The 23130-nt window shown below is 36.8% G+C and overlaps 1 protein-coding gene across 3 annotated transcripts in view; it reads right to left on the bottom strand.

Annotated features, from left to right (window-relative positions):
* Positions 1-22108, bottom strand: part of LOC100248995 (kinesin-like protein KIN-7C, mitochondrial) — a 46245-nt gene extending 24137 nt beyond the window's left edge. For 2 of the 3 annotated variants that reach the window (XM_010665893.3, XM_010665894.3), the window contains exons 1-9: positions 21717-22108; positions 21487-21584; positions 19627-19716; positions 11433-11485; positions 9199-9264; positions 9062-9115; positions 1510-1569; positions 743-821; positions 329-396 (exon numbers count right to left, since the gene is read on the bottom strand). In XM_010665893.3, coding sequence (XP_010664195.1) covers positions 329-396; positions 743-821; positions 1510-1569; positions 9062-9115; positions 9199-9264; positions 11433-11485; positions 19627-19716; positions 21487-21584; positions 21717-21970 — 822 coding nt within the window. In that variant the 5' untranslated portion in view covers positions 21971-22108. Of the gene's footprint in view, positions 1-328; positions 397-742; positions 822-1509; positions 1570-8744; positions 8779-9061; positions 9116-9198; positions 9265-11432; positions 11486-19626; positions 19717-21486; positions 21585-21716 lie in introns of those variants that run through there. The other variant, XM_010665895.3, reaches the window with a different exon arrangement.
* Positions 22109-23130: the final 1022 nt, after the last annotated feature.

The following is a 23130-nucleotide window of genomic DNA, read 5'->3' as shown; positions in this document are numbered from 1 at the left end:
TACTAATTCTCTTTCTTGATGTATATCTGGAGATTCATCCTCATTAATATCTATCTTAGAATTGGAAGCCACCATCTCAAATGCATTGATTGATCCCCATGCTCCAGCTATATCCCTTCTAATTTGTCAAAGAACTGCATAGTTCTTACTATCTAGGGTCCATGTTGAATAATTCCATCAGCGCCTCTAATTTCCTAATGAACACATGGTGTTTCGTTCATGGTTGGCACAACAACTAAGCATACAGAACATAGAATTATAGCAATGTCAAAATAGGCAGAACTAGGCATGTTTGAAAAGTAATTGCCTGAAAATCAGAAATAATTACCAAGGTGAAAATAGTGTGGCTGCGACTGCTAAATAAATTGAAATTATTAGAACCCACATGCCTATGCTCTGCAAAAAAAATAAATAAATAAATAAATAAATCAAATAAGCGTTTAATTGCACAAGTGACAAGAATCCTACAAAATCTCAGTAGTGTGAAAAAACACAAGAGTGCATCAGTTCTCGTGAAATCATGATGTCTGGTGCAAAAAGAATTATTGGGTAGGGAAAGAAGTTTCTCTACAAGATAAGCGCATAAATATAGAAGAAATCTAAAGGATTGTTTTCCAGGATGACATCAAAAAGAGCATATATTGGTGAAGCTGCATATACATAAATGGCTACTAAATGTGTAGAATAAATAAAATATGGTAGATATTTGAATGAGAAAATAGTGTGATATAAGTTCCAATACCTTCACCAGCTGCTATTAAGGAAAGAGCATGAGCAGGGGATAGAACAACTTCCTCTTTGATTCCCTCAACATAAGTTCCCTGTCAACAAAACATATCACTCAAATAACAAGATGTTTTAAATAATGGCCCATGTAAAGTTTGCAAGGAATAATTTTAAATTTACAGGTATTCTGATCATAAAGAAGATAGAGTTCAGTAAAGCATATATGGAAGATGAAAAAGGAACATATCCTTAAACTTTAAAAAAGAGCCATTCTTGAACTTAGCAGAGAACTGAATATCAAAGAAGAGAAAGCTTATTCAGCAAAGGACAGAAGAGTATAAATAGACAGTGAATAAGACTATAGGAGCACAGGAAGCTCTTTTAGTAGAATATATTTCTCATTGGCATAAAATTTAGGTTGAATTAGCTTGAAGAAGCTTGAAAAATGAGACAGAAACACAAAATACATCTGATAGTTGCTACTGTAATACATGGAAGAAATTTTATCACACATCCTGAATGCAGTTGACTGCATATCAGACAAAGCTTTAAGCTCTGGGCTATGCCCCATTTTCCAAAGAAGAATTATCACTCACTTGCATCCATATACTACCATATTTTAGATGCCTTATCAGGAAAACAAACATTGAGAGTGAGGGAAAAGAGGGACAAAAATATGGGTTCTAGAAATATAGATCATGTTATCCACTGAAAGTGATATAAAAAATGGAGAATATTGAATTGACAATCGTGATGTTTAACTTCCTTAATCAAAATAAGCACCTGACTATCCTCTCGTATTCTTAAGTTCTGCCCTGTTGGATCGAGCAAATCATTGATGACCTGGAAAAAACAAGGGAAATAAAGATATAGAAAACAGAACATCAGGTGGTAGTCATGATGAAACAGAACAATTTACATCCATTATGTAAAAGTTTCTAAATACAAACTTTACAATTGCCTCAATCAAAGATTCTATTGTCAATAACATTCAACAAATGGAACCGTCTTAAACCTAAACTACAACAAAATCAAGGGTGGAACCAGCCACACAAATTTGCTGCAAAGCTAGACAAACAATACAAGTACAGTTAAACCTCAATAAATTAATAGCCTTGAGACTCAAGAAAATCTATTAATTAAGTGAATATTAATTAATTGATAAATTAATAAATCATTATTTTATCAAGGTATTCCTTATTTTTCCAAAATATTATATCTAATATCTTAGTTGACATCAATGTCAAGAAAAATAAGCAACACTCGACATTGTTTTTTTAAATAACCAAGAAACCTTCCATGGTCAAGCCCTTCAGGCTCTACATGGGGACCCAAACTTCGAGGTGCTGACCACGCCCACCGCAATCAGCACTAAGTAATCTAGGACATTCAACCAACAGATTTAGTTTTGTATTAAGAAATTATTAATTTATGTGATAAGTGGGTCCTATATGAAACTACATAGATTTTTCTATAACGTATAATCTTATAAATTTATCAAATCATTAATTTAACACATTGACACTAAGTCGAGACTAGTAAAAAAATTATTTATTTGAGGTTATTTTTTTGATAGGTAAAGATAATTCATTAGGAGCCAAGAGGCTAGAGAAAGGGTATACACATATACCAAGATACAAAGAGGTAAAAAAACAAAAAGATAAACAAGTTGACCCTTACTTGGTGGCTAGCCAGTCTACAAAATCTATCAAAGAGAGAGTGTGTTCCTCTATATACACCCTAGCCCAATTCACAAAAGTGTACAAAAAAATGGATTTAATATCTTGGTCGTTCCTCTCAATATCGTCGAAGACCCTCCTATTCCTTTCTTTCCAAATGGTCCACATTAGACAAAGGGGAGCAGCTCTCCAAGCTTTCTCCCTTTTCTTGCCCATAAAAGATCCATACCATCCGAGGAGGTTCCTTTTCACAGAGGAGTGCATCACCCATTGCACCCTAAAAAGGGAGAAGATCAAAAGCCATAACATTCTGGCCTTCTCACAAAACAAGAAAAGGTGATCTGTGGTTTCCTCCTCATATTTGCACAAAAAGCACCTGTTGGGAATACTCCAACCGAATCTCTTCAGGCGGTCAATGGTGAGGAGCCTGCACCAGGCCGCCTCCCATCCAAAGAAGCTAGTCCTAATTGGAACCCAAGGCGTCCAAATAGTTATAGCCGGGAAGGGGGGCTTGAAGGCCCTTGAGAACAAACTATAGTAAGACTTGACGGAAAAGGTCCCATTCTTGTTCTCTTTCCACCAGAGCGAGTCATTCGCACCTCTTCTAATGGTCAAAGGATGAAACTTGCTTAATAAGCTTTCTACTTCTCCCACCTCCCAATCATTAAGATGTCTAGTGAAACGAAGCCCCCAGCTGCCCCCAACTTCATTTTCCTCCCAAGCCTCAACAACCCATCCTTCTTTGTTGGTAGAGAGATTAAACAAGAAGGGGAAAGCTTCTTCCAGAGATTGGTTTTCACACCACAAGTCCTTCCAAAACTTCACTCTAGTGTCATCCCTTACGATGAAGCGTGAGTGAGAGCAAAAGTTCTCCCAACCATTTCTGATGGCCTTCCAAACCCCCACCCCATGCCGGTCTCTAGCTCCTTTGGAGCACCATCCCCCCTCTTGAAAGTCATACTTGCTAGAGATAATTTGCTTCCATAGAGACTCATTCTCATTAGCAAATCTCCATAACCACTTCCCATGAAGGGCTTTGTTAAAAGTGGCTAGATTGCGGATACCTAAGCCTCCATCCTTTTTAGCAGCGCAAATGACCTTCCAACTCACCAAGTGAGGTTTATTCTCTAAGGCTCCACCGCCCCATAAGAAATCCCTTTGAATTTTTTCAAGCCTTGCACAAACCCTCTTGGGAATCACAAAGAGAGAAAGAAAGTAGGTTGGGAGGCTAGAGAGGGTGCTTTTTAGTAAGGTAAGACGGCCCCCTTTGGAGAGGTATTGCCTTTTCCAGAGAGATAACCTTTTCCTGAATCTTTCCTCCACTGTATCCCACACCCTAGTGGCTTTCTAAGGGGCTCCAAGAGGAAGACCCAAGTAGGAGGTAGGTAAACTCCCTATCTTACATCCTAAAACCGAGGCGAGAGTCTCCATAGGAATGCCTTCCCCCACTAGGATGGCTTCAATTTTGCTCAGATTGACTTTTAAACCTGAAATCGCCTCAAACCACATGAAGGTCCAGCTAAGATATTGCAACTGATCTACATCGGCATCACAGAAAATCAGGGTGTCATCGGCAAACAAGAGGTGGGACATGATCAGCCCCTCTCTTCCTCTTCCTCCCACTCTAAACCCAGAAATAAAGCCCCCATTTCTTGCACAAGAAAGCAGTTGGCTAAGAGCTTCCATGGCAAAAAGGAAGAGATAGGGGGAGAGAGGGTCGCCCTGTCTCAATCCCCTAGAGCTCCGAAAGAAACCCAAAGGGCTCCCATTGATGAGGATCGAGAAGGTAGCCGTAGAGCAGCACCATTTCATCCAGTTAATCCACCTATGCCCGAATCCCATCTTAGACATCACCTCCATTAGAAAGTCCCAATTAACGTCGTCAAAAGCCTTCTCAATGTCCATCTTAAGAAGGAGGTCTGAGATGTTGTCTTTTAATCTAGAATCAAGGGCTTCATTAGCAATAAGAACAGCGTCCAGAATAATTTATTTATTTGAGGTTATCAATTTATCAATTTATCAAATATTAATTTATCAAGGTTCTACTGTAGCTACTTTTCTTCAAGCAACAACGCAAATTGCCACCAATCAGAAAAACAATTCATGATAGTTCCAAGCAAATTATTTTCCATTTGTAGGATTTCAATATAGAGTCAAGGCAAAACTTGATAGTGTCCTAATTGGTGGGTAAAACTTATTGGAAAGTTAAATCAGTAACTTCTCCAATTTCAAGTAGGACCTGCTTGCAGCAAGCCAATAAAGAAACAAAAAAACTCGCATGCGATGTAAGTGCAAGCAAGACCTGCTCTATGTCAATTGATGGGGGATGACAAAGAATATTGTTAGAGAGCATGATATACATTGTGAACCCAAATCCTACAAACTTAAGATTTTATGAAAGTTGATAGTTTAATATGGTATCAAAGCCTCGTTTGATGGGATGTATGTTCTGACCCACACCGCATGTTTATTACCCAAACTTATTAAACCCACATGTAAACCCAAAAAAGGTTAATAATGGTTGTTTGCCTATAGGCTTGTGTCTCTCCACATATGGATTGCACACAAGGGAGGGTGTTAGAGAGCATGATATACATTGTGGATCCAAATTTTACAAACTTAAGCTTTAAACTTAAGTTTTTAGGAAAGTTAATAGTTCAACAAACATAATGTCCCAGAGAAATTTCTGATAGAAATTGGAAAATGATTTACAGCATTATATACAATGTGGTTGAAAAATGATTTAAATTGTTGATAAAAGATTGTCATTATGAAATTATTTTTGAAAAAACATTTTCAGGATGAGGTATGGTATGAGGTTGTCCTATGCCTCAAAACCACAATCTTCCTCCAGCAGTTTTTGAGTGTTTGAATGATCTTCAGTTAGCTGTTTTAGTTGTTTTTTTTTTTTTTGGAAAGGTCCCCTTTTCCTTTGTATCCTTTCAAATTTTTTTATTTTTTGTGAAATGTGTTGGGTTCTTTCTTTTCCATCAAAAAGGACAAAAGAAGAAACAAAAAGGAAAAAGAAAAGAATGCGGTGGATTTAAATCCTTCTTTCCTCAATGCTTCAGGCTTCTAGAAGGAAAAGAAACAAGGACATACAATAAAATGCAATGTCATAATTTTCATCCTAGACAAAATCAAAATGAAATACTCATTGTTAAAGACTCAATTTTGCACATGTAATCTTAGGGAGAGATAGGAAGAGGTTGCGGAAGGTTGTTCCTCTCTGTTTAATGTGGTCTATTTGGCAAAAGCATAACAAAATGCTTTGAGGGAGAGGAAAGGTCAGGGGTCTTGAGGAAATATTGCTTTGTAAATACTCTTAATTCATAGTCAAATTCTGTTTGGATTTGCAGTTATAGCTCCTTGTCTAGGTAGGGGCTAAGGTATTAGTTCTTATTGCCTTTGTTACATGCTGTATATCTCCTATATATGAAGGTAATGGCATCTTTATTGTTAGATTCTTCTAATAAAATTTAGTTGGCCTATCAAAAATAAATAAATAAAGAATGAAATGCATCAGAACTTTAAAATGTCAAATATTTTAAATTGATCAAAATCACAATAAATCTTATTAATAAATGAATTGAGACAAAATGGATATTCTAGCTTTCCTATCATTCCCTATCCTTTCTCAATTCACCAAACCCATTGTTCCTACATGTGCAACCATGCACAAACTCAGCATTGCATGCCAATATTTTAATAAAATCTCCTTGGTAAATGATGATGGAGATCGGTGGAGAAGATCGACTAATGGAAGCAAGTGTTCGACCACAAGTAAGGGAGTAAGGAAGGAGCAAGTAAGGGAGTAAGCAATTTTTAAAGATATAAGAAGTCCATACTTTTTGTACAAGAGTTTCTACCTTTCATATAGAAAATTCTATTTTTAAAAACAAAAAATAGAAAGCGTATCCAAACGAAGCCTAATTAAACTTATTCCTGCAATAAATATTGGAAACTCATCATGTGAATGATTTGAATGTTGATATTGCAAATGTTAGTCATTGGTGAATAAAAACTACTTAATAAATATATTCAGTTTTTTCTTAAATACTTTTTTTGATGAGGAGGGAATGATGACAAACGTGAAAAATCGAATCTTTAAAGATAACACATAAAGACATACACATTGACAACACTTACAAGTATATTTCTCTAGTTAGAATTTGAAACTAAAAATCATAGCTAAAAAATTCAAAAGTTCATTTTTGTGGAGTTTTTTATGAACCTATACATGAAACTCATATTTTGTTATATTAAACTTGTCAAAACTCCAATATTCAATGTTTTCATATGGTATGACATAGTTTTTTTAAAATCCTACGTTCTTGAAATTGGTTATATATTACCCTATACTTCATGTTTCCAATACACACACACATATTTTTCTATTTATTTATCATTATATAAAAAACCTTATGATACACAATACATTACATGATATAAAAAAATAGAAAAATGATACTAAACAAGTTCATGAATAAACAACTATCAGTAGGGACTAGCATGGAGTAGAAATTCAGAAAAATATCAAGAAGGCTTGCAACATATTATCCAGGTGAAAGTATTTCACCGTAGAAGATGTAGTAATGTGATTTTCTGCCATAAGTGTTATGCAAAGAGATGGCAATCATGCATAGATTTCCACATCTATTTCCTCTTGTAGAAGAACAAAGAGCTTTTGGTACAAGATTACTCATACTAATCACAAGGAGATCAGAATTTCTGGACTCCTATACTTGGGATCCTCAAGTTTGGGAGATAGAGCAAAAGGAAAATTTGTTTATGTCATATCTGGAAAGGAAATCCAAAGCGAGATGGAGGAACCAATTAAATGAAGGGCTACAGAGGGAGGTTTTTCAAAATAAGACTCTGTACTTCTAGCCATCAAGGAAGAAGGTGGTAGTAGTTTCCTGGGAAAGGAGATTTTGTGCTCTATACAATGTTTTTAGAACCAGACCGGTTATTGAACTGGAAAAGTTACCAGTTCACAGTTCATTGGTCGAACTGGTGGTCAAACTGATGATATCATAAATATATAATTTATATTTTATTAAAATTAAAAATAATTTTAAGAAATATATATATATATATATAATATTAAAATTATAGCATTTCATTTTTTTATATTTGATATGTCAATTAAATGATAAACATAAATATAAATGTATTAATATATCAAATTTTATTAAATAGAATATGTATAATATTTACATATGAGAAGAAAATTATAACATTTAATTTTATCTACATATCTATGCATTTTATTATTTTAAAATTTTAAAAATATTATATTAATTAATTCATATTATTTTCATATTTATTGTTAATAATTATTATAAAAATAAGCATGAATATAAATATTTATATTTGTTTAAATGTTTTATATTATAAAAATTTGCAAAGAACATTAATATAACATATTGTTACTTATATCTATCAAAGGAATTGTGTAGCATAATGGTTGGCTCCTTTTTTTGGCAACCTTAAATCCGAGGTTCAAATCCTCACAATGCAATAGACTAGCATTTCTTTTTCTTTATAACCAAATCCCACATCCCACATCGAAAACTCTCAAATTTAATGAGTTGTATAAATAACATGCACATGAAGGAACAGGCAAGCAACTCAACGGGCCACCTGGTGGGTGGGAAAGCAAGAAGATCTCAGGCCTAATGCGGGCAAAGCCCAATAACATTTTGGTCAACCCACATGTTGATCGGTTCACATAAAATCAGACGGTTTGTCCAGTTTGGCAGTTCAACCGCTAGTCCGTCTGGTTCAATGCCTATCCAAAGCCCCTCCGACTCAAAGGCTCAACCGGACCCTGTCCGATTTTTAAAACATTGGTTCTATGGTTCCTTGAAAAATTGTTGTCCTTGCATGGGTATTGACACAAGGGACGACGATCAATAATCACCATTGACCAATAGGTAAGGAGAGGTGTTGACCCCTCCTAACATTGTATGACCAAGAAGAGTGAAGAAACAATTAAACATCTGTTATTGCATCTTATGATAGAAATACTCCGCATTGTGTACTTTGGTGAATTTGGGGGGAGGATTTGAAGAGTCCTCACCATCTAACATTAATTTTTTTTGTATTGAACTACTATTTCCCTAGGGCTAATGAATATAGGAAACATCCTCTTTTGGATTTCGTAAATAAGTCGAGTAGCAGGTGATTCTTCTTTTCTTTTTTTGTTTAGAGCACCATTTTCAAGGAAGCTCCCTTTTCCCGAATACATTGCACATACTTGGGTTATGCCCTTTTTTAGGCGTTATTTTAGTGGAATTATTTAACTACAAAAAGAGTTATTCCTTTGGTCCTTACCTCACATACTTCCATGATGGTGTTTGACATCCATGCTCAACACTCTACTTTATTTCCCTGAAATTGAGGACATGAATGAACATCCTAATAACCTCATGGACTACCACAAATTAAGTGGAGCTTTAGATGCACATGAAAGTGATTTACTCTCAGTTCCTCTCATGCACAAAAAAGTGGCAAATACTTAACTCTTGACTCCAAAGGTATTGTGGATCCATGACATTTTAGACATTCTATTCCTAATATAGAAGTTCATTACATCAACAATGTATAGAAGATCATAATAACCATAAAACCAAAAATGATATGAAGCTAACCTCATTGTAAATTTCTAAATAAGAAACACGAAGAAGAAACTCCCGCCCAGGTGTCTGAGATATACTAAATCAAAGTTAGTCACGAGCAAAAAAATTGTTTGGAATATTATTACTTAACTAATAGAATTATTCTTTACCTCTTGTATAATTCCAAATACGTCCTTCACTGCCAATGGAATAATTCCAGGTGATTTTTGCTCCCCCTAAGACACAAAAGAAGTAAAGAACAAAACAAGTAGATACATTAATAGTTTGTAAGCCTTCAAAAAATAAAAACAAATGTTATATATATATATATATATATATATATATATATATACATGCGTGCGTGTGAGCAGGGGGAGGCCCTTAATGCCTTAAGCAGAAAAAAAACAGCCATTAAAGGAACTAATCTTATATGATTTTTTCTTTTTTAAACAAGTGCATACCTATCTTAATTGTATCTTATAATACATATACAACATATAAAAAGTTGTAGACAAGCACCTTTGACCATCTTTAATAGTTTTAAGAGAAATCAAATTCGAAAAAAAAAATTAAAAAACTATTATATTAATTGCTTAAAATGCATTTTTAAGATTAGAAATTGAAACGAAAAGAAAAGGTGAAGTAGTGCTACATGAGAACACTACACATGATACTTATGTAAATTTATTCTTGTAATAAATACTGAGAATTGTATTTGAATGATTTAAATGTTGACCTTGAAAATGATAATGACGAAAGAAAACTTTTATTGGATGTATATATTTTCTTTTCCCCATATTTTCCCCCCTTTGAGTAGGTAGATGATAATGAGCTTGGAAAGCTAGAATTTTAAATATGACACATAAACACGCAGATATCAACAATATATACAAGTCTTTTTTTATCAGTTCCAACAATATATTCAAGTGTACATGAATAGTTGAAATTCAGAACTAAAATTATGGTTAAAAAGTTTTAAAAGTTTATCTTACAGATTTTATGATCAACAAATGCATTAAGTGTCATAATTTATGAAGTTGAACAAGGAAAAACTCAGGTTTTCAATGTTTTTATGTATATGATATTGATTAACGTTCACATTTTAACTCTTAATCTTATTATCTTTCATTAAGTTGTATGTATATTACAATCTAATTCATTTATTCCCATATACACATGGCTCGTATATGTATGCATCTTTCTTTTTTTATCTATATTATGTAAAAATACCTATGATATAGAATGTGACATGATACACAATACAGAAAAGCAGAAATCAGATACACCATTTAGGAGTTAATAACTATGGCAATTACCATTGCATTATAATGTTACCATGGGTCTCTTTAGTCCTAAATAACAAAAGAAAGCATATTGCATCTTTCTCTCTACAGGAATCTTTCTGGTAAAACAATCTATTAGCACAACACACACACACACGTTATATACATATCTTGTTTGGCAATGAATATCTATCAAGTAGTTCTTTTGAAAGCCTTTTTATAAGCCTGTTAAGTTACAGGTATCTGGCATCCCAAGAAATCAGTCAAATGTGATTCCTAACAATTAACTGAATCCAAAAGTGAGAAAATTGCATGCATTTAATTCTAGATCATTAGAAGCCATTCTCCTTTCTGGTAACCCAATGTCATATTTGCATCAGTAGATAGATATATATAGAGCTTAAACTACAAACCATTTCACAAACTCAAAAACTCTAGGTTTAAAAAGATTTATAGGCTCCTTCACTAATTTTCTGAGACAACTAATATCAATGATAATATTTAAATCATGACCCTTGAGGACTGGCCCATGTGACAAAGGGTTGGGGAAGGGATGTGGGAGGTTCAAGATTGAAGTTTTGGCAAAGACTTAAAAATAAATAAATAAGCAATTTAACAACTAAAAAATATCTAATATTTAAACCGTTAAAATACTAAAGGAAAATCCAGCAAGCATAGGATCAAACCAACCAGTACCTCTTGTTTGGCTTATAATTCATTTCTAGATCTTCAAAAGGGGCCAAGGAATTTAGAGTTGGAGAGAGAATGCTGTAGTTGGAACTGATGAGAGAAATCTCTACACTTTCTCATCTCATTCTCTTTGTTTCCTTTTTGCCTTCCTCTCTTTCTTTTCTTTGTTTTCTTTCATCAATTAAACTTACAATCTAGGGTTTGCTTGATTTGCACCAATTGGGAAAAACAAAGTTAAAAGGGTAACTTTAACAGCAAAGCCACAGTTTTGATGGTGTTTTCATTTCTGTCTTCATGCAGCTATTGATCAACATTGGTAAGACCAACAATGACCAATGGCAGTCATGAGGCCCACTGCACAAAGCAACCTGCAAGCCCTGGGCATATACAGTGACACAAATTTCAGAATGATTGTAGATTCAACAACTTACATGCATTGTGTGTGTTTTCCCACTGCTAGTAACACCATAAGCAAATACAGTACCTGCATAAAAGCAAAAACTTCATCAGTTAATCACCAAGTAACTTCGCATGGTGGGAAGGCCTTCACAATTCACATCTTCCCATCCATCAAAGAAAGTAAGGGTCACAATATGGAAAAAAACAAAAAAAAAATGTTCAGAAAGCAAATCATAAAACTATATCTTCAAATGAGTAATTGCGTAGCAGCATTCACTATGTACAGCACTAACATCTAAGCTATGAAATAGCAGAGGCTATAACAAATAAAGAAATAAGTAGGACATAAGGAGAGATTAAATTTCCCAGAACAAGAAAAGCATTGAAAAACAATAATTCTAAATAAGTACATTTCCCGTGAAGGAACTAATTAACAAATAAGGATGGTGTGTGCTTTGACAAATACCGCTCAGAATGAGAGAAGAAAGATAGTCATGTCATCTGTTAGATAACTTAGATTAGAAGCAATACAAGCCCCAGGTACATAGAAAGGATAACTCTTTCATGTAAGCAGGAGGTAGAAAATCAAGAAAAGATCATGTATTCTGAGTCCCAAGTTTGCTAAAGCAACAAACAGCAATGAAATCCAACCATAGTAACTAAGTAAGATGTCATGGCCATCCTGTTGTTTCAAACACAATTTGTTCTGCAAGCCATTACCAATGGCTTTTACTTTTGCATACATCACTCAAAGTAGATTGTAGTTTTTCCAGCTTCTTTCTGACCATCACCAGAATGACAAAAGTGACCAAAAGTAAACTGGCAAGCTGCACAAGGTGCTCTTAGTCAGTGTTAATCTCCCTCCTTCTGACATGTACTGCCCCTTACAGGTCAACTGTCTCTCAAACCTCTCAACCACCAAATCCCCACACCTTAGCCCAAACACAGGAGCAAAGTGGGTGGAGGGCATTTCCCCAATTTGCAATCCAAAATACCTGCGATCTTGTCAATATGCTCCACCTGTCCACTAGAATGAATTCCAGAACTAAGACCGCCTTCAAAAACATAACAATGTAGCAAAGATATCCCAATTTTCTAAATTAGCATCATCACATGCATAAGACAAATACAGCATCATCTCACTAGCTCCTTCTCTTAGCACAATCTAAAATCCCTCCAGAAAACCACCTTCTACCCTTCTACTGTGTTGGATACAAATTCACTAAAAGTATCCTTTTTTGATAGGCAAAGATAATTCATTAAGAGCCAAAAGGCTAGAGAGAGGGTATACACGGAGTATACCAAGATACAAAGAGACAAAAAACAAAAAGATAAACAAGTTTGACCCTTACTTGGTGGCTAGCCAGTCTACAAAATCTAACAAAGAGAGAGTGTGTTCCTTTATATACACCCTATCCCAATTCACAAACGTGTACAAAAAAATGGATTTAATATCTTGGTCATTTCTCTCAATATCATCGAAGACCCTACTATTCCTTTCTTTCCAAATGGTCCACATTAGGCAGAGGGGGATAGCTCTCCAAGCTTTCTCCTTTTTCTTGCCCACGAAAGATCCATGCCATCCAAGGAGGTTCCTTTTCACAGAGGAGTGCATCACCCATTGCACCCCAAAAAGGGAAAAGATCAGAAGCCATAACATTCTGGCCTTCTCACAAAACAAGAGAAGGTGATCTGTGGTTTCCTCCTCATATTTGCACAAAAAGCACCTGTTGGGGATGCTCCAACCAAATCTCTTCAGGCGATCAATGGTGAGCAGCCTGCACCAGGTCGCCTCCCACCCAAAGAAGCTAGTCCTAATTGGAATTCAAGGCGTCCAAATAGTTCTAGCTAGGAAGGGGGGCTTGATGCCCCTTGAGAATGAACTATATAAAGACTTGACAAAAAAGGTCCCATTCTTGTTCTCTTTCCATCGGAGCGAGTCATTCACACCTAATGGTCAAAGGATGAAGCTTGCTTAATAAGCTTTCTACTTCTCCCACCTCCCAATCATTAAGATGTCTATTAAAACGAAGCCCCCAGCTACTCCCAACTTCATTTTCCTCCCAAGCCTCAGCAACCCATCCTTCTTTGTTGACGGAGAGATTAAACAAGAAGGGGAAAGCTTCTTCCAGAGATTGGTTTTCACACCACAAGTCCTTCCAAAACTTCACTCTAGTGTCATCCCCTACGATGAAACAGGAGTGAGAGCAAATGTTCTCCCAACCATTTCTGATGGTCTTCCATACCCCCACCTCATAACTGTCTCTTACCCCTTTGGAGCACCATTCCCCCTCTTGAAGGTCATACTTACTAGAGATAATTTGGTTCCATAGGGGATCATTCTCATTAGCAAATCTCCATAACCACTTCCCATGAAGGGCTCTGTTAAAAGTAGCTAAACTGCGGATGCCTAAGCCTCCATCCTTTTTAGCGGCACAAATAACCTTCCAACTCACCAAGTGAGGTTTGTTCTCCAAGGCTCCACCGCCCCATAAGAAATCCCTTTGGATTTTTTCAAGCCTTGCACACACCCTCTTGAGAATCACAAAGAGAGAAAGAAAGTAGGTTGGGAGGCTAGAGAGGGTGCTTTTTAGCAAGGTAAGACAGCCACCTTTGGAGAGGTATTGCCTTTTCCAGAGAGACAACCTTTTCCTGAATCTTTCTTCCACTGCATCCCACACCCTAGTGGCTTTATAGGGGGCTCCAAGAGGAAAACCCAAGTAGGAGGTAGGTAAACTCCCTATCTTACATCCCAAAACCGAGGCGAGAGTCTCCATAGGAATGTCTTCCCCCACTAGGATGGCTTTAGTTTTGCTCAGATTAACTTTTAAACCTAAAATCGCCTCAAACCACAGGAAGGTCCAGCTAAGATATTGCAACTAATCTGCATCGGCGTCACAAAAAATCAGAGTGTCATCGGCAAACAAGTGATGGGACACGATCAGCCTCTCTCTTCCTCTTCCTCCCACTCTGAACCTAGAAATAGAGCCCCCATTTCTTGCACAAGATAGCAGCTGGCTAAGAGCTTCCATGGCAAAAAGGAAGAGATAGGGGGAAAGAGGGTCGCCCTGTCTCAATCCCCTAGAGCTACGAAAGAAGCCCGAAGGGCCCCCTTTGATGAGAATCGAGAAAGTAACCGTGGAGCAGCACCATTTCATCCAATTAATCCATCTATGCCCGAATCCCATCTTACACATCACATTCATTAGAAAGTCCCAATTGACGTGGTCAAAAGACTTCTCAATGTCCATCTGAAGAAGGAAGCCAATGTCCATCTGAAGAAGGAGGCCTGGGGTGTTGTCTTTTAATCTAGAATCAAGGACTTCATTAGCAATAAGAACAACGTCCAGAATTTGTCTCCCATGGACGAAAGCTTGCTGAGAATCAGAAATCACCTCCCCCATCACTAATTTCAGCCTATTGGCAAGGACTTTGGCAAGCAATTTGTACACACTCCCTACCAGGCTGATTGATCTGAAATATCTTAGGTCTTCGGTGCCCTCCTTCTTAGGAATGAGCAAGAAGAATGTAGAGTTTAAGCTTCTTTGGAAGGTCCCATGGATGTGAAACTCCCTGAAGAGACCCACAATCTCTGGTTTAACGACGTCCCAACAAAACAACCAGAAGATCATTGCGAAGCCGTTCGGACCTGGGGCTTTGTCACCACAGCAGCTGCTTAGGGCTGCAAAGATTTCTTCCTCAAAAAACATAACTTCTAGGTTGCTGGCCAAGCCTTCACCCAACTCCTTGAAGTTAAGGCCATTGATACTAGGCCTCCAATCCCCAGAAACTGAGAGGAGGGATTGGTAGGCACTACAAACACCTTCATTTATGTCTTCCAAGGAAGAAAGATTCACCCCATTCACTATAATTTTAGACAGGAAGTTCCTCCTTGCCTTAGCATTGGCCATTTTGTGGAAATATTTGGTATTTTTATCGCCTTCTCTTAACCAGATTTCTCTTGACTTCTGTCTCCAAGAAGTTTTTTCCAGAAGAGCCCATTTCTTATAGTCCTCAAAAGCCAGATTTTTAGCCTCCACATCTCCAGGAGTAAGAGAGATCTCATTCTCCTTGGCCTCCCAACGCTACAGGCGGGAGTAGGCCTCTGCTCTATTGAATGAGACATTGCCTACCACCTCCTTGTTCCATTTCAAGTCTTTCTTAAGCGCTTTGAGCTTCTCAGCGATGCAGTGGCTGCTGTAGCCTTCGACAGAATAGCCATTCCACCAGCTTCTTACTAAGTCTTTGAAACCATCTATTTTTAGCCACATATTTTCAAAACAGAAGGGGCTTTTGCCTGAGGAGAAACCACCAACTTCAAGGACTATAGGGTTGTGATCAGAGACCAAACGAGGAAGAGCAGATTGTGTGATGGCAGAAAAGTGGTCCTCCCATTGATCCAAAATCAGGAAGCGGTCCAATCTAGAAGCAGCTTGAGAGTTCAAACCTCCTATCCAAGTGAAAGGACCTCCAGTCAGAGGAAAATCCCTCAACCCCGACTCCCCAATCACCTCTGAAAATCTCCTCATTTCAGTTGTAAGCCTAGGGGCATTCCTTCTTTCCTCTGGGAATCTTACAACGTTGAAGTCCCCTCCTATGCACCAAGGGTCTTCCCAGAGGCCACGGATGGCTCCAAGCTCCTCCCATAAATCTTCCTTTTCGTTGCCCATCATTGGCCCATACACTCCAAAGAAAATCCAAAAGAAGCCATCAGCGCAGTTTCTAAAACGAACAGAGATGGAGTACCCTCCGCTTTCTACCTCTAAATTCTCCAAGACTCTGTTATCCCAAAAGAGAAGGAGGCCTCCTGCCGCACCCCTAGCGTCCACTGAGGCCCAATTAAGGAATCTTCCTACTCTACACTTTTTACCATTTGCATAGAAATATCTTTCACCTTTGTCTCCAAAAGGCAAACCAAGTCTGGTTTTTGATTCCTCACCACTCCCTTGATCAGTTTTCTTTTCTCACAATCATTAAGCCCTCGGACATTCCAACAGAGAATTTTAATTCTCATTAATCAACTAGAATCAAATCCCAAGAGCTCTGACCGGATTTTTTAGTTATCCCTGAAGTCCCCCCATAACTGACAGAGCATTCAAGTCTTTTTAACTCTCTTTCGAAACAGGTGGTGCAAGATTTTTTCTTCTTCCTTCCCTTGCTTAGGGAGTTACTTCCAGTCCTCAGCTTCAATTTCTTAAGCATGGCCAAAATTTCGACTTCATTCCCTTCGACAAGCATTCTCAAGACAATGAACAGAAAGAACAGGAATACCCCTTTTGCAGTAGATTGTTGGAGGCATCAGAGTTCCATTTTCCAAATTTGAGAACATAACTATTGAATTGCATCCTCTAATCCATCAAGACCACTTCTCCATAAAGCCATCTTAGCCCACATGTGAAGCAAGAACTTCCAATTCAAATCAAAGTCTCTTTTTTTTTCCTTTTTTTCTTTTTTTTCTTTTTTTGATAGGTACAATTCAAAAAAAATGGAATTGTAGATTACCTCTTTTGCAATTCTAAAAAAAAAAAAGGAACTGTATAAGTTGATTGTTAAGGCTACAATTTTCAATTCAAATGGAAGTATGCCTTTTGCAAATTCCAATATCCAGTTCAGTCCATAACCCCTGCTACTTCACTCTTCAATCATGAATCTGCACCATCAGCTACTAGATTGCAACCAAAGTTTGAACTATTCCCCTAAGGCATTGTAATAACCAGACGCCACTTTCACCATTGGTTATCTGTACCCATAAGAGAAAACCTTAACAATCAACTTATACATGTGCTCCCAACAAGTCAATATGATATAAAAGTTTTCAGCTTTTTACTGCCTTCTTCAGCACCAATACAGAGAAGTGAAATTTAGATTTTTTTTGCTTTTAATTTGTCCTTTTCATCATATTTGCTTTATCACTCCCATCATATACCTTTTTGCATAATCTAATTACAACCAAAAAACTATGGGCATCCAATTCTGAGGACCTTATCCCTACCTAGCTCTATCAGAGCCACCTCAGCTTCCTCCTCAAAGCCCCTCTCTGGCCACTGTATATCATTTTTTTTATGGAAAACAACAATGTCTTAGGCTATTAAAAAGTGTTACAAGGAAGGTCAAATATTCCTGAAAAAGAACGAATAATAAGAAATGAACCGTGCATTATCTTAAAAGCCATTAACACCCAAGAAAAGCCTATCAAGGACCCATTCAAACCTCAGAAATTTGAAAAGGTGGGGGAGGATGGGGGCGGGGGGGGCAGAGTCCCCAACAAACATCTTCAACATAATGACTCCTCCCTTTGCCAAATTATTTCTATATGATCAGCCAGCCTAGGGTTCCAAACAAAATTCAATCCAAACCTCTTAATTGCTGTGATACCAAGACTCTTCAACTTCAACCCACGTACCCATGTCAATAGCCTATATTAGGGATATGTTAATTTGTGGTTTCTAATCGACCTTCAACTATTTTTTTCCCCTTTGTTATTTCACATCCAAGTACCATTCAAAGATTATTTCTCAGTTGAGTCCCTATCTCCTAAAATTTTATATGTGAAGGATCAAACATCCAAACACACACATGCCCAAACCCATGTAACATAGCTGAAGACGTCTATTATCCTATGCATCACATAATTATAATTCCATGGTCCTCCTCAACAACGCAAGACCTCCACCAGAAGGCAACTGAGAGTCTGAATGCCAATGTGGCTGCTTCTATCAATTCCTCCAATAAAGCTAGGAACTGATCTTCAATAGTCCAACCTACTCCAACTAGCTTAGAGAAGGCTCCAACCAATTGCATGTATGTCTCAAGATACTCTAATGTTGGGGTAGCTCAATCCAAGGCCTACTAATCCCATCTGCTCCAAATTGCCCATTAAACAACCATTAAAATTAATTGTGAGTCCCCATATAGGAGGAAGCACCTGCTCCACCCTAATAGCGCCACTTCTGTAGCAACCGTAAGTTTCCCTCTGATCTAATAAAAATCACACTAGGAACACCAAAGAATCTTTTGGTTAGTAATGCATGAAGTCAAGTGAGATGGTACACAAAATCCCATAAAAATAAATAAAAAAAATGATCACCTTTGCTCCTTAAAGATTCCAGCATTCCTCTCTAGTCAAATAACCTATAAAATGAAGTCATCTTTATCATCTAACTCACTAATTCAATAGACTTGAATCCAGTCTTGCATTCACTTCCCAAAACCCATGTAAAGCCTTTACAAAAACAGAATTATCCCATTCTTTTTATTTTCTCCTCTCTTCCATCCTCTCCCAATCTTTAGCGTCCCAAAGTGATTAACACTTCAATGAACATTTGCTAACCCATGAAAGAACCAGATGCTCTAGTCCTCATCATTCAAAATTTCAAACCCAAAGCTTTGGATCTCCATCACCAAGGGTTCAAGCCCATCAATCTCTCAAATTCCCCATCTCCATTTATTAACTCTACTTCTACAACTAAAAGACCTGCTCTCTCTTGTCCTATCAACTAATATCACCCAGCCCTCTTTCTTTTTTAACTCATGACTACAGGGTATTCTCCAAGTTCTCCCATTAGGGTTTGCACCAGAAGACTAACTTGACAATCACATGAACTGCCTGCAAGCCACCTGAACAGGTAAACCTGAGCAGAGTCGAATTTGAGACCCCTAGTTCCGAATTCATGGTCCTAACCAGCTAAGAAACCCATTCAGGTCAGCACTTAGCATTTTTACCACTACTTTATCCCATCATTTCAGGTCATTCTTTTGGGATTTCATTTCTTTACCACCTAAAGCTTACCATTAAATATATATCATTATCACAACCACCTCAATCTCTTTCCAAACACTACTCTTTTGGCCATGCCCCAAGTGTTCTTGGACCTGAATTGGCATTTCCCTCTTCTCAAGCCATTGCTATTAAGGAAGTGGATGGATGGCATGATGACATAGAATAGAAGAATGAGAGAAGCAATCCAACTAGACATTTGGCCTATGAAGAGATAAACCGAAGACTGAAGTTTGCGACAACAAGAAGCAACATATGTTTTGGTCGGGGATTGAGTTTTCATCTCCAAATCAAAAAATAGAAGAAATTAGAAAAGAAAGTTTGCAGTAGGTTATCAACAAAAAAACAGACATTAGGATTATCTATTTAGCCTCAATTGTCGAGTCATCCAGTTACAATAACTTCAGAATACTTGTAGAAATTATTTCTAAATGAAGACAAGCAATTACCATTGATCCCTTGCATGGCTCCACCCACAACATGCTGAGCAGCAACATCATAAACATGGCGTGTTGTCGTTGCTGGACCAAACACTCTGTCTGCAGCCAAAGAAGCATCACCATTTATATTAACAACCCAGGAAAACACTCGCTCTAAGCTGTCCATAAATCATCACAAACTAAATTTCACAAAGCAAGATTTTCCTTAGAAAGGAGCCGATTCCACAAATATTTGTTATTGTCTAGGAAACATTCAGAATCTTTAAAAAGTTGTTGAGAGAATATATAGTTCAGATGGAAATTGGCAACAAGTCCTCTAACAAAGTCCAGAAAGGGAAAAAAGAAGAGATATGAGCAAACAATCAATGAAAGAAACCAAGTCTAGAGCATTTCCTTCAACATGATCAGGATTCAAACAGAATAAAAGAAGATTAGCTTTTTGAAAATCAACCAAACAAGAAAGTAACAAATGTTATGCTGGTTTGGAACTAGAATAAGATGTTTATAGCAAAGATATTATTTTGGAATGTGGTATGTTAGACATGCACCCATAAAAGTAAAGAGTAATATTTCCTATAACTGCTATTAAAGCATGCTTACAGAGTGATCATGATTGAAATGAGGGTATTGAATCAATTAACAGCAAGGCAAGACTACAAGAGAAATTTCTTTTGCACAAAGGAAACTTATTCACCCTGTCAATAGGCCAACCCCCATTACATTTCAAGGATCCAGGAGATACCTTTATGTGATAAAGGCCAGTGCCGTTTCGTGTACTAATACTTTCAAATCTATAAGAAGAAAAAAGATATCGGTTCATAGGCCGCTCAGTTTTTTGTGTCTAATTTACCTACAACACACTTTCATTTTACCAAACCTATATATGAACATTAGAGTTTTGCTTGAATTATGGAAAGTATTAGGGAAAGAAAAAATCATAAGAAGGAATCCAAAATCTCTTACTTGCTTTATTGTGAAAAATATAAAAGAAAATAAAATACAACAAAAAGTATTTAGAAACTTATACATTTTCAAATTCTTCATTTTTATATAAGAGATAAAAGAAGATAATAAATTTGGAGAAGTATGAGAAGAAATTTTATTGAGTTTAAACCTATTATTTAATTTCCTTTCCTTCCATTGTTTCCACCTATTATTTCTCTCGTGCATCCCCTCTAACTTTCAAAGATTCAAAGAAAGCATAAAACCATGGAGATGCACAACTAGACCATTTGTTGTCAAGACAAGCATGACTCGGGTACAAGACCCAAAATGCAATCTAGTAGAACTAGAAGTAGAAACTATAAAAAGCTAGTATTAGAAAGTAGAAACAGAAGATTGTATGCAAATGAGAGAGAAACCAATTTCACTATCTTGGTTCAATCATTCGTAGATAAAGAGACAACCATATGATCCATCATATTACAGAAAGATTGACGAGTGATGAGGTGCTTTGGGAGTTGTTTTGTAAATGATGATACCTTTTAAATAAAGAGAAAAGCCCTGAATAGGGTGGCTCATTCAATATACTAAAAATCCCTCCTGTTTCACAAATCTGAGGAACAATAGCCTACTATCTGGTAGAGGACCTTCAAGTCTCATATACAAAATATCTCTACAAATTATCATTTGAATTGATCCTACATGTTGATCAAAACCCAATGTTCAGTGATATTTAACTGTTATTCCAGGATTTGTTCTTTAACAGATAATGTGGAGCCTGGAGTCTGGACATTCTTTGTTGCTGACTCAAAAATCGTTCGCAATAACACTTTGTCCAGTTATGCGATTTCAAAGCCAATTTCGATGCAGTTTTTTTCTTTTCGAATATTTATATAACAGGCAGAAAGAGATGGATATGCTACGAACCAAAACCATACGCGGTGGAGGAATTGTACTCGTTTCGAACAGTATAGTCTCCATCCGCATACCACGCAATCTCATCACCTTTGTTGATCTCCCGAGGACTGCTCAAACCCATGGCCAAAATTAAACCAAACACCAGAAAATCAAACTTCCCTACTGTCACAAAAACTTAGCAACAAACCAATCACCCATTTCCGCCACAAAGGGTAAAAGCAATGGAGGGATTGCGGTACCTGAGAGGACGAAACCTGACAGTGACCGTCACATTTTCTTTGGCTCTACTGACTTCGGGCCGGTCCAGAGACGGTGTTGACGGACCCACCGGAGAAACCGATAACCTGGAGGGGGGCCTTGAAGACGCCGTCGAGGGGGTCGTCGGCCGGCCATTGGACTTAGGCGGGGCCGAAGGAGGCGCCGGCGACTTCCGTGACCGGAAGGGCGAGATGTTGGTGGAGGATCTTTGCGACCTTGAAGAAGCTCCGGACATTGTTGAGAAAAAAAAAGAGAGGGAATGGGAGAGAAAACAGAGAGAAATAGAGAGAAAGATGAAGCTAGAGAGAGAAAGTCAGGTGAATGTCACATGCCGGCCACTGCCGCCTTTGGTCCCTCCCTCCAAAACACCCTTTGTTTTTCTATTGCCTCCTTTGAAATGTCATACATGAGGGTGTGAAATGTCGAAAGTGACCTCTTATTGAATTACGACAGTTTGGAGTCTTTGGACAAACACCCAAACATCCAAATTTCGAACCATCAAAGTCGAACAGCTCCATTTGTTTTGGCCCGTTTGGGAAGCCAAGATTATTAGCTCCTGTCAAGATAGGCCCGCCCGATTTTTGAGTTTCAAACTCACCCACATTTTCGGTTGGATTTTTTTTTTTTTTAAATCGTGTCAGCAAGCATTTCTTCTTTTTTTCTTTTTTTTTTTTGTCAATTCATCCATTTTTTTAAAAAAAACTAGCAATTTTATATCTTTTTTAAAAAAATAAAAATAATATATAATATAAAAAATTTCTTAAAAATCTAAAAATAAATATTATTAGTCTACCATAAATTACTTGTTGGAAAAACTTAACTAAAATTCAATTCAAATATAAAAATAATTGTCTAAATTCATCTAAATGTCGGGTTGAATTCGGGTTTGATTATAACAAACCTTCCAAATTGTACCATTACAAACACGATAATAAGATGACATTTAAAAAATAATTTTAGTATATTTAAAATGTTATATTACATTTGAGGATAATCCGGTAAAGTTCATGATGTAATTTCATTTGTAATTATTTTCGATCTTGGCAATATAGTTTCAATCATTAATATTTGATTTTCATTAGACCTCCAATTAAATAATACCCCCTTAAGCCGTGATGCCGACATTAGAATAAATTTAATCAAGTATGGTTAATCATGAATGCTTAATAATAATTATAAATTTTGATTAAATGTGCACCCTGAAGTCATGCCTAAATCCCAAAGCTCATGCGCGTAGATTTTATAATTTTGGGTTTGCTCCGAATTAATATTTAACTTTTTGATTAAAAATATTGTGGTTTATTTTTTAAAATAAACATTTTTTTAATATAAATAATGTCGTGTTAGGATATATTTTCTCTTTTTTTTTCCTCAAATACAAAAATATTGTACAAA

Source organism: Vitis vinifera, chromosome 18 (genome assembly GCF_030704535.1).
Source record: "Vitis vinifera cultivar Pinot Noir 40024 chromosome 18, ASM3070453v1".
Lineage (NCBI taxonomy): Eukaryota > Viridiplantae > Streptophyta > Magnoliopsida > Vitales > Vitaceae > Vitis > Vitis vinifera.
This window is presented reverse-complemented; position numbering and strand designations above follow the sequence as displayed.